At 38.5% G+C, this 15,855-nt stretch overlaps 1 protein-coding gene across 3 annotated transcripts in view; it reads left to right on the top strand.

Moving 5' to 3' along the window:
* Positions 1-15,855, top strand: part of Bend4 (BEN domain containing 4) — a 34,259-nt gene that overhangs the window by 2,552 nt on the left and 15,852 nt on the right. For all 3 annotated transcript variants that reach the window (XM_078021248.1, XM_005319951.4, XM_078021249.1), the window contains exon 2: positions 5,372-5,938. In XM_078021248.1, the coding sequence (XP_077877374.1) occupies positions 5,372-5,938 (567 nt within the window). The remainder of the gene's footprint in view (positions 1-5,371; positions 5,939-15,855) is intronic.

The following is a 15,855-nucleotide window of genomic DNA, read 5'->3' as shown; positions in this document are numbered from 1 at the left end:
TCTAAAGTGCTTTCAGTGTTTCTTCTAGTGTCCATTTAGTTTATTGTCTCTGTCTCCAGGTAGAAATCAACATCACTGAATCTAAAGGTGTGAGAGGTTTTATATATATATATATATAAAACTTCCCATACTACTTTTTATTCACAAAGCTATCAAAAAAAAAAAAAGGAAGGAAGAAAAACAAGAACAAGTTTTTAAACAGAGAGGTAAGATTGATACCATGAGGACTAGATGCCTAGTGCTTGTTGGAAGGATAGGAAGTGGATGGTAGATTTTTTTCTGTGCAGTATGGAGATGGTCTGAGTGCAAAAGGAAAAGGGGAAAAAAAGCCATTGGACTAGACACCATGGATTGTGGTCATAGTATTAATCATTGATGGACAAAGCCATCCCTCAACAGCACAGTGATGCAAGTGACCATCAGAGGGACAGCCAGCAGAAGAGCTGATTGGTTCTTTGAGGAACTAATGGTTCCACTTTGAGCCAATGAGCTCATATGCACGCCACAGCCATTTAAATACATGGGGTGGGGGTGGTGCTTTGCCTGTTGCACCCTCACTAAAGTGTGTTTGCAGTGTCTTAGGCCACCTAGCAAACTGAAAATTGTCAAAGCATCAACGGGATGAAGCGAGTCTAGTAGAAAAGAGGCACAGCGGACCATCCAGGGCAAATGCAGTGAAAAGATGAAAGGGTTGAAGTGAATCTTATTTCCCATTAAGAGCCACAAGTCATTAAAAAGAAAAATATATGATTAAAAATAGAATTTTTCAATGTTCTTATAAAATCATGTGAAGAGTATAATTTTCCTTAAAAGGGGTATTACACTATGGTTTTAAAAGCACATTTTTCCTCTGTGGGAGGCTTAGAGTTAAAATCCACGTAGATCTTGATATGCAGCCTAAATTTGGCATCAGGAAATGGGAAATTGCATCTTTAAGCAGAGTACAATCAAAAATGAATTACAATAAATCCTATATAATTGCATAGGTCATTCTCTTTAATGAGATTTTATTAACCTGACTGTCAAGCTTTTGAGTCAGGCAGATATTTTATCTTCTTCAACTGATAAAAGTGTCAGCTATAAACCACCATATAAATATTCATAAATCTACACATCTGTGGCAGCCTATCAGCATCATTCTTTTGGACATTAAAAGCATTCTAATTACTTTCTGTCTAGCAGAGCTGAAATGCTGCCTGTTATAGTATGTGCTTGGCAGGCATGATTGCTTTTGTTTGCCATCACAAATAGCAGCATCCTATTTTATATACCGATGGTCCAGAAAATATTCAGGGATTGACTGAGCAGGATGAATATTAGGAAGCACCATCTGGTTTTGATAGCACCGGGTATATTAACTCATCTGTTAATTTTTGACACATCATTGATTTATTTATTTAGAAAAATTGCATCCTGTTTTGCTGTGTTGATGTTTGCCATTATGAAAAAAAATTGGATGGCATTTTTTTAAAAGACATCATTCATTGATTTAAGACAAGGATGATGCTTCCAAAGCTTTCATTTCTGCTATTTTCTATGCCATGATGTCCTCTCTTAAAAAGAAGTTAAATTAACGTTTTATGGAAATCAACTATTAGAAATCCTTTTGGTAGTTATAATATGTGGATACATGGTAGTAGGTCACAAAAAATTCTGCTTCTGCATTTTAATATTAATATATTTCACCCTTCGCTGGGCTAAAATCAAAAGGTTACCACTAATCTTGAGTACTGTGATCTCCTTCATAGAAACAGAATTCTCTTGGGAGCCTGCGGTGATGGGCACATTCCATTCAAGGCTTTCCTTACAAAGAAGGACATTAGTAAAGTAGGGAGACTGTGTTTGATTGCCTACTTCCCATCCCTCTTCTTAGTCATTTATCAGATTTAGGATGGATTAAACCACTTAAATGCAGAAGAATTTCAAGAAATGAATTTTTTAATTAAAAAAATAATCAGGGGTTTAGATTTTGGAATCAGACTAGGCACAATTTGCAGCATGATATTATCTCCCAACAGGCTGCAAAATAAATTAGAAGTGGTCATTTTACAGTGCTTTGTGATTGTGATTTATTAACATTTCATGCTGCTTTATTTAGGGAAGTTGGGGATAAAATAGACAATTTTAAAGCCTCCTTATAAACTGTTGAATTTGTACTTCACTGCTATCCCTGTGTGAGGAGCATTCCATGACTAGGGGGGAAAAAAAGTTAAAACACATGTTAACACTTTACTCAATTAAGAATCATGCATCAGTAGCCATTCATTTGTGTTCAAATGAAAACAAAACTTTTCTCCATTTCTTAGTGATAATGTGCTATGCCTAGTACTTGGATTTCTAATTATAGTCTGTCTAGAAAGCTAAAATATTGCTGACTGCAATATGTATTAAGTGGAAAGAGTTGCTATTTTCCCTCACCAAGTGTAATGCAATATATTTCATCATGGCTTTCATGTATCAATGTTAAAATAGAAAATAGTTTTCAAATATTTCAAGGTACTAAAGAGGGAAAAAATTCAACTTTAAGGGTGTATGATTGCTATTTTTGTATATTTCAATTCTAAGAACAAATTCAGAATGAAGCATTTTAAGAACTGCAGGCAAGAACTATTTTATGATTGTAGCTATTCTCTGATATTCTGAGTACACTTTAATAGATTATCTTCATAATGTAGTATATTACATAATGATTTTTTCTCAGCATGTTATGAGTTTATCCTTCAATTAAGAAAACAAATCACGCTTGTCCCTAAGTCAGATTTTTTCCCCTTAAAATCTATGCTGTAATGTGATTCATCAATATGATTAAAACTACTGAGTGTTCTCTATGACACTGAACAAATATAATCGAGCAGCTCTTTCTAGGCAGTCCTATTTTAGCCTTTCCTTGCGTATTTGTCCCTTTCATCAAGGTTATGTTAAAGGTGTATAGGCTGTAAATCAATTGGGACTATGCTGATTAAAATGCAAACAGTAAATACAACTTCAAGTCTAGAATGGGATTATAGGATTAAAATGAATGAAAACTGCTCTTGTGCTAGAATTGAACATTCCCAATCAATATCATCCTTTGATTTTACTAATAAAAGAATAAAAACTAGGAAGTGAAAAAATGAGAATAAAACATCTTAAACCTCCCCACTTGTATGGTTCGGCTGTTTACTTTCATGTTTTTGGTGGTTTTTTTTTTTTTTTTTTTTTTTTTTTTTTTGGTTTAGGTCATTGTAATGAAATGGCATCAAAGTATTTGTGTGACTCAGGACCAAAAAGCAGGCCTTATATCATGTATTGAATAATTAAAAATCTTGAATCAGAGGTTAAATAAAATACATTCTCTTCACCTGTCTTGACAAATACACCTTTATAATGACCAGGTTTGATTTTGGGATTTTTAGCCAACCATGACCACCTCTTCTGACTCCCAGCTTCATCTTGCACTCAGAAGTACATCATATGCACACAGTCCATGCTTCCAAGCTCTAGCTGCTATCCCTCTGTAGGTAGATGGCTGAGGACACAGGCTCCCCAAGCAGTTAGAGTAGGGAGTTCTTAATCTTGTACCTTACAACAGGGAGAAGACTGGCTGGAGGAGGAGGGTCAGGGCAGAGATTCATAGTACTGTTCCTAAGAGTAAGGAAGTGCTGTCCCAAGAAGTAAACAGCCCTGAGGGCTGCCAAAGGTGATCTTGCCACCCCCATCTCAGCCAAGTAAATCTGAAAATGCTGTAAACTGAGGTCCTCTACATGTTTACAAGAGTCCTACCTCAGTATTTCTTGAGACACTGAGTTGATCCTCCCACCCCAGTACAGCCTGTAATTGCTTCCTGAACAGAAAAGATCTGGGCTCTGGTTTCTGACTTGTTATTTTTCTAAAGGATTCTGGAATGGTAGCATTGTATAGATGTGGGGTACATGAGGGATGCTTCCTGTGTGCCAGTCAACCTTGTTGTGGGATTTTTATTCACATTCTCATTAAATAGTTAGAACCAGGTTACTTGGACTCCTCTGTCTCCCCAATACCATAGTTACTTCACAAAAGAATGCTAAGGAAAAAAACCCGGGAGGAGGCACTGCACAGGGGTCTCTTGAAATGCAATTTCATTGGTCACATATCCTGGGTTTTCTAGAGGTTTTCTTACTGCAACTCTTCTGTCTTGTTGCCTGTAGAAGCACACAAGTATTTCAATATTTTTAATTTTGAAGGTCTCCTATCCTGGGAAAGAAAAAGGAATAGTCACCATTCTCAGAAGCAGCAAGTGGCTGTTTTACAAACAAGTATTACTGGCAGCTAAATTCTCTAGTGCTTTCCTTGTTGCCATTTTTCTGGGTAAGGAGAAGCTGAAGCATCCTCATACCACTGTATAAACTCTGGAAAGTGTCCCTGTCTGTGTTTATAATCACTTGTCTAGGTAGTAATAGGAAGAGAACCTTTCCAGTGACATTTTCCAATAGGGTGAATACTCAAGAACCTTAGGCTGATGTTAAATAACACTATCATGATTTGGGGAGTTTTTCCTGTGTTTTGTAGGGAGTTGATTGGTTTCAGTTTACTTTTCGCTTTTCACTGCTTGACAGTTAATATGCTTTAGAATTCATGTATGTGGGCTACCTAGCACCCACGCCTGATGCCATTTGGGGAGATGTGACAATCAAATGAAAATGGCTCTGAGAAGAGGCACTCCTGATTTTCAGATATATGGATCTTGGTCAGCCTAAACATTGGCTTTGACAAGAAATCCAAATTAGCAGGTAAATTTAAAGAAGGAATACTAAATAAAGAAGTTGAATGACACATGCGGTTTTGTTTTGTGCTCATTCTTTGCCTATAGACCCACTCTTTGTTTTATCTTAGATTTCTAGTGAGCTCTTCAAAAAGACTTATCTTTCTTCTCCAGTTTGCATCTGGGAGCTACATACTCTCGGCAGGGATTGTATCAGCTGATTAATAGCAAGGGCATAAGGGCACTCCAGAAATAGAAGTAATGATTGCTCTAAGCCCTCCTATCAATGAGGAATTGAGTCTGCAGTGGCCAGCTCCATTCATTAGAGTAAGGATATTAATGAAGCTGAAGGTGTGAGTGCAGACCTGTGCAGGCCAGTTAATGTCAGAGAGAGAGAGAAATCTCTGTACGGTGCCCAGAATCATAGGCCAGCCATTGCTTAGAGTAAGAGACTGGAGGTGACTCATCAGGAACCTGCCAATCATAGAACAATAGGAATTTGTCCTGTTAACAGTGGATTCTCTGTGTCATCTGGTTTATGGCAGAGTAAAAATACATATTTTAATGGGTTTAAGTGTTAAAGTTGAGGACTTTTGTTTATTTGTCGTCTTAAGCTGTTGGTCACTGACATGTCTTTTTGTTTCATTTCAGAGAGTCGTATGATTTTGGATGCCTTTGCCCAGCAGTGCAGTCGAGTTCTTAGCCTCTTAAATTGTGGAGGAAAACTTCTGGACTCAAACCATTCTCAATCCATGATTTCTTGCGTAAAGCAGGAAGGCTCTAGTTATAATGAAAGACAGGAACAGTGTCATATTGGGAAAGGGGTCCACAGTCAGACTTCAGACAATGTAGACATAGAGATGCAATATATGCAAAGGAAACAACAAACTTCTGCCTTTTTAAGAGTTTTCACTGACTCCCTCCAAAATTACCTGCTCTCGGGGAGCTTTCCAACTCCAAACACCTCAACGATTAGTGAGTATGGCCACCTGGCCGATGTGGATCCTCTCTCCACCTCTCCCGTGCATACACTAGGTGGCTGGACCTCCCCAGCAACCTCTGAGTCCCATGGTCACCCATCATCTTCTACACTCCCAGAGGAGGAAGAGGAGGAGGAAGAAGAAGGCTACTGTCCCCGATGCCAAGAGCTAGAGCAGGAGGTTATTTCACTGCAACAAGAAAATGAAGAGCTCAGAAGGAAATTAGAAAGTATCCCAGGTATGCTTCCACATGACTTGCAGGACAACTGCAAATCTTACTCTTTCCGTTATTTCCACTCTCTGTATGCATAATGTGTATGTGTGTAATTTTTTTAATTTTAAAATTTTTTTTGGCCAGCAACAGAAGAATTGGGAAAATAGGCACGATAAAGAGGTCTTAAGCCTACCCAGTGCCAAAGAAGTTTGGGGATGAGTCACTAGACTATTTTGTCTTTGTTTCAGCTACAGTGATCTTGGGTATAGACTTAAAGACCATATTCCTCATGAAAGGCATCTTTATCAGTCTTAAAATAATTCCTAGATGTGATTCCTTGACATTGAAGTAGGTCAAGTGCTGTGAGCCTGAGTTCCTTTCAAAAAAGTGGTCCTGTTGCTGTGGTTTTAAAGGCTTTGCCATTGCTAGAAATTACAGTGAAAATATCCATTCAGAGGTGTACTGCAATAGTACTGAACAAATCTCTTTTGTTCCATTAATTTCCCTTGCTTTTCTTATTAAGTTTCAGCAGGCATAGTCTCTTTTAGAATACAGACTCCCCCTTAAAGTTAATAAGAAACAGTAAACTAATAGGCCAAAGATAGAGCAGTAATTAAGCTGGCCCTAAACTATTTGTGTCCTGGTTAAACACTAGGCATCTACTGTCTGTTTAAAAAAAGACTAGATTTTCAGAGTAGTAGAATCGTCTGTATGCAGAGACCTTTTCCAAGTTGCTAAGTTGTTTTCAATTTTTGGAAAAGCACTGATTTTACATTGATCTTTGAATTCTACTGTGTGCCTGGGACTTAGAAAAGACATTAAGATCATCAATAGAACAGTCTCTTCAAACTTTTAATCATGCAGCCCATGGATGGTAAATTTTGGAGTATATACTTAACCAATCTACGCAGTCTAGCTAATTACATACATGAACTACCATACTATTTTATTATGGTCAAATAAAGCATACGTAATAAATTTTTAAACTTTGAAGGCTGACACATGCATCTAAACATAAGTTATGTTCACTTAACCTGGTATTTTTGTATCACCTATTTGGTATCTGATCTAGAAATAAAAGACATTAATAAAGTTCGCACTTGTTTATTAGAACATCTAGAAGGCAAAAACAGAAATGAATGTTTAGAACTGCTAAATTAGAAATTCATCTTTCCACTCTTTTCATTTAAAAGAATTTCCCAAATAGAGCTGAGATTTTGTTCAGAACATTTTGGAGTTAGATTAAGTGAAGTAGTCTTGGGGAGGAGAAGCTCTAGTGAAGTTAATTCATTTTCTTTTTGCATTTGAGCTGTGGATTAGATGCAGAGAGGTGCCATTTTCCCAAGTCAGGAAGGTACTGACTGCAGGAGATCGCTGGGTAGAACCAGAACCAGAGCACTGCTCATTTCCCCAAATCAGGGAGATAGGGTTGCAGCTAACACACTGGGGATTCTACAACTCTAAGTCCTGGGAATTGTGGTCCACTCACTAAGGGTTTACCTCAGTAGGATATTTTCAGATCTACTCCCACTCCTCTTTCACTGGAGGAGAAAAATAGCATCCTGGGGATCATCCTGCTGTAGAAACTGACACCAGCCATTCAGAACCACAAGCAATGGAGCCCAGCTTCTGAAGAACTCTTCTCTCTATTGGCTCTGCATTTTTAGGGGGGAAAAAAATCTATTATTTTTAGGGACTCATTTGAAGAAAAGTGCAGTAAGAGGCTGGTTTTGCACATGCTAAGAGTGTTTTGTCAAGCAGTAACACCACTATATAACTTGGAGGGGTTTTCCCTAGGCAGTGTCCCTGCTTCCCAGTGGACATAGTAGGCCCCTATTGTCCTAGAGGCCAGTACGTTTCCATGGATGGACTTGTAACTTTCCTCAAGAATCTACCTATAGGGCAATCAACTTTTTTATAGCCAGTCTGGATGGATGTATATAAAAGAAGGCAGCACTCAGTGATTAGCAGAGGGAATCGGTTGGGAGTGAAATGAGAGTACATGCTGCAGGCAGAGTCCAGGGAGCTTCCTTGATCTCATCTCTGCTTCTCCAGAGGAGTACTGTTGAGCAACTGCAATAGCCCTCCAAAAGAAAGAGTTCCCCCAAATAATAAAGCCTTCATACCTGGAGCAGTTCTTGAAGTAAATTAAGAGAAATGAGCTTATCATCTAAGAAATGATTTCACTTAAGCAGCTGTAAATTGGGAAAAGGAAGGTCTTGAGACCTTACCAAAAACAGGCTGGCGAGAGGTGTATTTTTGGCACTACCCAAGAGGCCAATGTTAAGTATTATTTGTGAATTTTCAGTATAGTCTTACTGATGATCAATTCCATGAAAACCAGAGGCTTCTAGGAGGTGCTGTCTTAGTTTTCAGAGTTAGTTTCACTCTGTTACTCCAAGGAAATGGCAGTGGTGCTTTTTCCTTGTATTAATTAATTAGGTCACCACGATAGAAATTACAAAGTCAGTTAAAACGTGAAATTTTTTGAAAATAGGTTGAAAAAAAAAAAAAGTCAGTAATCCCAACTACTCAGAAGGATGAGGCAGGAAAGTTTGAGGCCAGACTGGGCAGACTTAGTAAGTCCCTGACTGAAAGTCAAGTAAAAAGAGCTGGGTTGTAGCTAGAGGTAGAGTTGTGCCTAGAATGTGCAAGGCTCTGGGTTAATTTCCTAGTACTGCAAAAAAAGAGAAGCTTCGAAAGGAAAAAGTATTTGGATCAGAATATGAAGTGCTAAGAGATTTTTTTAGAAGAAAATGATGGGTGGAATTTTTCAATGGATTAAAGTTTCAGGTTAGGGTAGCCTAAAGATGTTATGAGCACATATAAAGGAGAATGGCTATAAAATACCATATTTCATTAATCTAAGACACCACTGAGTATAAGACACCAGTGTTTATGTTCTACTAAGAAAGAAGGAAAACAATGCAAATCATAATTATACATTATAATCGTTTTTGAACATGAAGTTGGTAATATTAAAATAAGAAAAACTGTGTCTTAGAATCATAAAATGTGGTAATTAAATTACCTTGAAATTTTCCAAGTGCCAAATATAGGGAAGATAAATTTATTTATTTTTAAAATTTATTGTATATATTCAAGCTATATCACATGAGGTTATGGAATTTATGTAGGTAATTAAAACCTTACTATAGTGAAGTTAATATCCACCATCTCACACAGTTAACCATTTTTTTGTTTTTATGGCAAAAAGAATAAAGATCTTCTCATTTAGCCTGAATCCAAAATACAGTATAATTTTAATTACTTTCGCCTTCATATTGTACATTAGATCTCTAGACTTGTTCAACCTATGTATCTGCTACTTTGTTACATTTGACCTATTTCTTCCCCCTCCCCAGATCCCCAGTAACTACTTTCCTCTCTATCAGCACATCTGTGTGGTTTTTTATATTCTATATATGAAATCACACAACGTTTTTCTCTGCCTGGCTTCTTTCACTTAGCATAATGTCTTCCAGGCTCATCCATATTGTAGAAAATGGCTGAACAGTATTTCATTCTATATATATATGCCACCATTTCTCTACCCATTGCTGCTGCAGAAATGTGTTGTTCCTCTGTCTTGGCTACTGTAAATGATGTTGCAGTGAACACAGACAGTGCAGATGCCTTTATGATGTGGTAGTTTCATTGCCTGTGGATGTGCCTAAAAGAGGAATTGTTGGGAAATATGATAGTTCTGTTTAATTTCTTTGGAAACCTCCCTACTGTTTTCCATAATGTCTGACCATATAGTCCCACCAAGAGTATATGAGGGTTCCCTTTTCTCCACATCCTTGCTAACATGTTATCTTTGACTTTATGATAATAGTCATTGTGATCAGTTTGAAGTGGCATGTCATAGTAGTTTTGATTTTCATTTCCCTGATGATTAGTGGTGTTGGGCACCTTTTTATTTAGCTGTTGGCCATGTTTATATACTTGTAGAAATATGTATTCAAGTCTTGTCCATTTTTTAAATCGGGTTATTTGATTTTCTACTATTAAGTTGTATGGATTCTTCATAAATTGGGGATACTAACCCTTGATCATATACATGGTTTACAAATATTTTCCTAGTCTGTAGGCTTGTGTTTCATTTTGTTGGTTGTTTTCTTTGCTGTGCTGAAGCTTTTTAGTTTGAGATCCTGTCTGTTTAATTTTGGTTTTGTGGCTGGGCTTTCAGCGTGATATCCAAAAAGTCAGTGTCAAGGCCAGTGTCCAGGAGCTTTTCCTCTGTTCTTTTCTAGGAATTTTATAGCTTCTAGTCTGATATTTAGGTCTTTTATGTGTTTTTAGTTGATTTTTACGTATGGTATAAGATATGGGTCTAATTTCACTCTTTTCGTGTGGCAGTTGTTTTTCCAGCACCCTTTATTAAAGAATGTTGTTGTTCTTTACATAAGAACTTCTACTTTGTCTTTTCGGTTTTTTTTCTTTAGTTGTAGATGGACACAATATTTTTATTTTACTTATTTTTTTAATGTGGTGCTGAGGATGGAACCCAGTGCCTCATGCAAGGCAAGTGCTCAATCACTGAGCTACAACCCCAGTCCTACTTTGTTTAAAAAAAAAAAAAAATATGCTTATAATCATTTTAGTTTATTCTCATAACTCCATGAGCCTATAGCAAATAATATCATCCCCATTCTGTAGATAACGTTGAGACCCAGACAGGTGAAATCAGTTGCAGACCTAGAATTATTATCCAAGGTTTCTGACTCCAAATCTACCATTGAATGGGCCCTTGTGTTCTATAAAAGTTTGTGAACAGTGAATTAGCATTATTCCTAAGGGAAGTACAAAGTATGTTACAGAGAGCCCCTGCTCACAGTATTTTCCACTAGTCATTACATACCTTGTTTATGGGTGTGTTTGTTCAAAGAGACCTTATTTGCTGTTTGTATTTGGTTGGTTGACATTGAACTCCACTGGCCTGTAGAATCCCACACCACTATAACCCAGGCCTGAGTGCAACTTGTCCATCACACCTGCCTCCATAAGGCACTAGACACCTGCTTGTGCTTAGGAACAATAGACACCACTTGAGCACTAAGTTAAAGGCCACTTAGGCAGTAAAATCACTAATGAAAACACAGCACGAAAACAGACGACAGCAAGGACACTTGTCTACAGATGAGAACTGAAACAAGAAGATAGAGACCATCACAGTGGTCAATTTCAGTTGGACCTGTGCATGTCAGGTGACTCAAACTTCCCTGTGCTTTTCCCATGTCTGTGAGTGACTGCAGAAGCACCAGGGATATTGATGTGGATATTAACAAGTAAGCACATTTGCAGACACAGAGTCCATGATTTGGCAAATAATTTAACCATTCTGAGACTCATATTCCCCCTCCATGAAACAGGTTAACAATACTACAGAGATGTTGAAAAAACAGATTAAATAAGTAGCAAGTGAGTGCCTGCTAGGTATTCCAGAGAGCACTCGATAAATTTCAACTCTAAGAAAAAAGAGAGAAGGCATCTGTTCCTTGCTTGCCAATACAGAGAACTTAAGTACTCTTCCTAAATTAATGAACAGTGTTCTTAACTTGTAAAGATGTCACCCTTCAGTTCATTACCCAGGTTAGGAGCCTCAGATCCACCATGACTCATCTCTCTCTCCCATTTTTTGTCATTCCCCAAGCCTCTGAATTCCACTCTCACATACTCACCAGTTTGAACCCTCCTGCCTCTTCCCACTGCCTTTATCTGAGCAAATCTCATAATTCAAAGGGTCACTCAACTTCTCTCCCAGACTCCAGTCACTCCCCTCAAATTGCCCCAGGTCATCAATTGCCAAAGAGCCCCTAGTCTGTGGAGTAAAATCCAGCCCCATGATTGTGGCACACAAGGCCCTTGACTACCTTGCTGTCTTCCTGTCCTGTATTGAAAACTCCACCCTCACCTCAGTGCCCACTATCTGCCAGTGTTCTGATCCCCCTGGACAGTTTATGATTCTCTGAGAAGTCAGACAGTTGTATGCCTCTTGTCTTCCTTTTACTCCTGCTATCCCTTCCAACCCAGGAACATATTGCCGTCTTCCCCCTTGAGAAACTCCTGCACATCCTTCAATACAGGTGACACTTCTTCTCCATAACAGACCTTTCCCCAGATCCCAAACACAACTAACCAATTTCCATAGTACATCATGCATTTTTCTGTTAAAACCATTTTCAAGGAAAGTGTTTACTCTGTCTGTTGCCTAATGAGATAGGAAGAGAGGTCCTTTAAGGCCCTGAAGACAGAACAAAGTCAGAGTTGTCTTTGTGTCCCCAATTCCTGGCCCACTGTCAGGCATGTTGTGGCAGCTACACAGTTAATTGAATTAAGTGGAAATAAGGCATTGTCATTATCAAAAATATAACCATTCATCTGTAGACTAATACCTAGAGCTGATTATTTATTTCTAAATAGTTCCATTCAGGAGCTTAGCTTTATAGAAACTGTGAATAGAACACTTAAAAAATGATTACGCACACAGGTGGCCATGGTTGTCAAAGGACAGTAAGAAATTTCAATCTCCCTGTAAAATTGTGTGTGGTACATTTTAAAAAGTTTTTAAATCTCTAAAAGCAATTGTCTAGCAAGGTAGACTAAATAGTGCTTGAGGAATAATAAACTGATCAAGATTTTAATGTAGTCATCTGCAATGAGAATTAGAACTAGAGCCCTGCACACCCTTAATATGGGCAAAACCGCCCAAGCGCAGTGGTGTACACCTGTAATCCTAGTGGCTCAGGATGCTCAGGCAGGAGGAATGCGTGCTCAGAAGCCAGCCTCAGCAACTTAGCAAGGCACTAAGCAACTCAGTGACCCTGTCTCTAAATAAAATGCAAAAAAGGGCTCTCCTACTTCTCATCATTCCCCAAGTTGGGTTAAATGCCCTAAGTTCAAATTCCAGTACCAAAAAAAAAAAAACAACAACAACAACAAAAGGCAAAACCAGAATTAGAGTGGTTTCCCTTAGAAGAACCTTACTGTACAGCTGCTTAGATAGCCCAGCAGCCAAGACAGCATGGTCAACAGCTAAGTGGCTTCTGTGAAGAATTCACTAGACTCCTACTCTTAAAATCATTGTAACTTACAGTAGGCAGTACTTCCTGGGTACTGCTTTGCATGTATTATTTCAACTAATTGGCAGTAGCTATTACAGTTTTACAAGTGAGATGACAGACTCAGATCAAGCAACTGTCCCAGGATCACGTAGTTAGTTTGTAAGTGTCAGCGTTAGTACATTTAAAAAACAGGACCCAACAGTTACTTGAGGAGTAATTCTCAAGACTTTTTGCCAGGTATCTATCATATTATCTTAGGATGTCTTAAAAACCCCCATTCTGTGTGGGATTTAACTCCCCTTTCCTAACCATGATAAGCATCCACATAGACTAGGGAGTCTTCCTTTTTGTTGTTGATGCAAAGGAGCTTCCTATTTTCTCTGTCTGATACGCATTTTAAAGTGTTGTTGCATGGAGGGGAAAAACTTAAAAACATTCATGTCAGGAGAGGTGCATTTGGGGTTCCTTTACAGCATTTTTTCCTTTTAATACGTATTTTTGGTTTGGGTTTCTCATTTACTTTCTAGTAGGTTGCAGAATGAAAAAGTGAATGGGTGAAATCTGCCCAATGGATCTGAAGTCGTGTTTGCATGAAAGGCAGTTAGGAGTGACTGTCTCTGGGGGCATAATCTGATCCTTGAGGACCCTGTTGATGATCTTTTCAAGCTGTAAGCCCTGACCTGGCTCTCTTCCATTGGAGACCAGGGGTATTACGTGGTGGTCTGAACTGCAAGGAACCACGCATGATACCCTGTATGCTTATTCCCTATGAGCCCCGAATATACACTTAGAAATTCCACTGCAGTCCACAAACTGTAGGTGAATAAGACAAAGGAACAAGAGAACAGGAGATTTTCCACAACTCCCTTACAGTGTCCTGTGCTTCTTCTAGGCAGGCAGCATGGTGAAGCTGTGGGTCAGGGTATGTTTTACCTCTCCTTTAATAAACAGAATTCATTTATGTTTCAAATACAGTTTATACTCACCTCTGTTTTCCAAATTGATTGATTTTGAGGTATCCCCCTCAATCCCACAGAAAACATTGCACTTGATTCTGTGGCCTTCCTGTTAAAATCCAGGCAATTATCCAGAGTCCTCAGCCAAGAAGAATGAATACTCCCCTTTCTTTTTTTTTTTTTTTAAGAGAGAGAGAGAGAGAGAATTTTTTTTTAATATTCATTTTTTAGTTGGCGGACACATCTTTGTTGGTATGTGGTGCTGAGGATCGAACTGGGCCGCACGCATGCCAGGCGAGCACGCTACCGCTTGAGCCACATCCCCAGTCCACTCCCCTTTCTTAATGGGAGTGCACTCTGGCCCTGGACTGGAGGGGCCGAGGTGCATCTGCCTTGCAGGATCACTGATGGGGAGGACATCAGGGGAAAGCCTGGAAGAAGGGAATCACTCAGCATGCCCAAAGCAGTGGCTGTTTCAGTTGGTTAAACAGTCCACTAGTAGGAGTTTTGTCCTGTCTTCCTGCCCTAAATCGGGCCCCCTGTAGCTAGCCAGCAGATGCACATACAATTCCATTTTCTTCTAGCATGGATAAATCAGCTGGCCTTGGTGATGGCTACCTTAGCACTGCTACCTAAATGCTGGGTGTGTGAAAAGCAGCGAGAGTTGGCCTCTTAGCTCTGCCAGGGCTTTGTATTCCCCATGGAAGGTAATAGATGCAAGGGAGGAGACATGACAGTCATAGAGGTGTTTTCCAGACTTCTAAATTAATTCTTTACGATACAGGTTAAGTATCTCTTATTTGAAATGCTTAGGATTACAACTTCCCACATTCTGGAGTTCTGCTAATTTGGGGATATTTGCATATACATAATAAGATATCCTTAGAAGGATATCTTAGTCTAAGCACAACGTCAATTAATGTTTCATATACACCTCATACAGGTAGCGTGAAGGTGATTTTATACAAACTTTTCAGTGTGCCTGCATTTTTACTGCAGCCCATCACACAAAATCAGGTGTGAAATTTTCTCCTTGTAATGTCCTGTTGGCCCTCAAAGTTTCAGATTTGGGGGCATTTTTGGATTTTTAAATTAGATATGCTCAACCTGTACTGGTACTGGTTTTTATAAGGATGACAAAGGAGAAAGGAGTAACAACTACCATAATCCCACAACTGAAATATAAATCATTGCTAATTATTTTTTTAAATAATTTTTTTTTAGTTGTAGGTGGACACAATACCTTTATTTTATTTATTTATATGTGGTTCTGAGGATCAAACCCGGTACCTCACATATGCTAGGCGAGCACTCTACCCTGAGCCACAACCCCAGCCCCTCATTGTAAATTATTATTATTATTAGCACTTTGGCTTATTTCTTTCCTATCTCTTTGCTATACATATAATTATTTTTAACATGGTTGAAGTCATACTGAATATTCCATTTTATATGCCACCTCGTAAGCATTTTTTGTGCTTCATTTAAAAGTTTTTTCATAATCTTAATGACTGTAAAATATGAGTAAGGAATCAAAGGAAGTTCATTCAAATCCTAATTACATTTACAAAATTTTGGTAAAACTTCCGAGCTGAATCCAAGGTCATTCCTTGCACCTGTCACTTGGTGAGGCAGTCATATGTACTGTTGCATTTTATCCTTATCATAAACTGTGAAGAAGAAAGTGCTGCTTTGGATCCTCATATGCAGCCCCGTCTAGAAGAGACTCAAACATCACAAAAATTAAATGATGTTCTAAAGACCAGATAAATTACCCAGATGCGGTGGCACACACCTGTCATCTGTAAAGTGGATTGGGCTTTCACAGGCTAAGCAGCTTGGGTGGCTGAGGCAGAAAGATGGTAAGTTCCAGAACAGCCACAGCAACTTAGCAAAATCTTGTCTACAATTAAAAAGG

The sequence above is a fragment of the Ictidomys tridecemlineatus genome, chromosome 9 (genome assembly GCF_052094955.1).
Source record: "Ictidomys tridecemlineatus isolate mIctTri1 chromosome 9, mIctTri1.hap1, whole genome shotgun sequence".
Classification (NCBI taxonomy): Eukaryota; Metazoa; Chordata; class Mammalia; order Rodentia; family Sciuridae; genus Ictidomys; species Ictidomys tridecemlineatus.
Note: the sequence above shows the minus strand (reverse complement) of the source record. Positions and strands in the feature narration are given on the sequence as shown.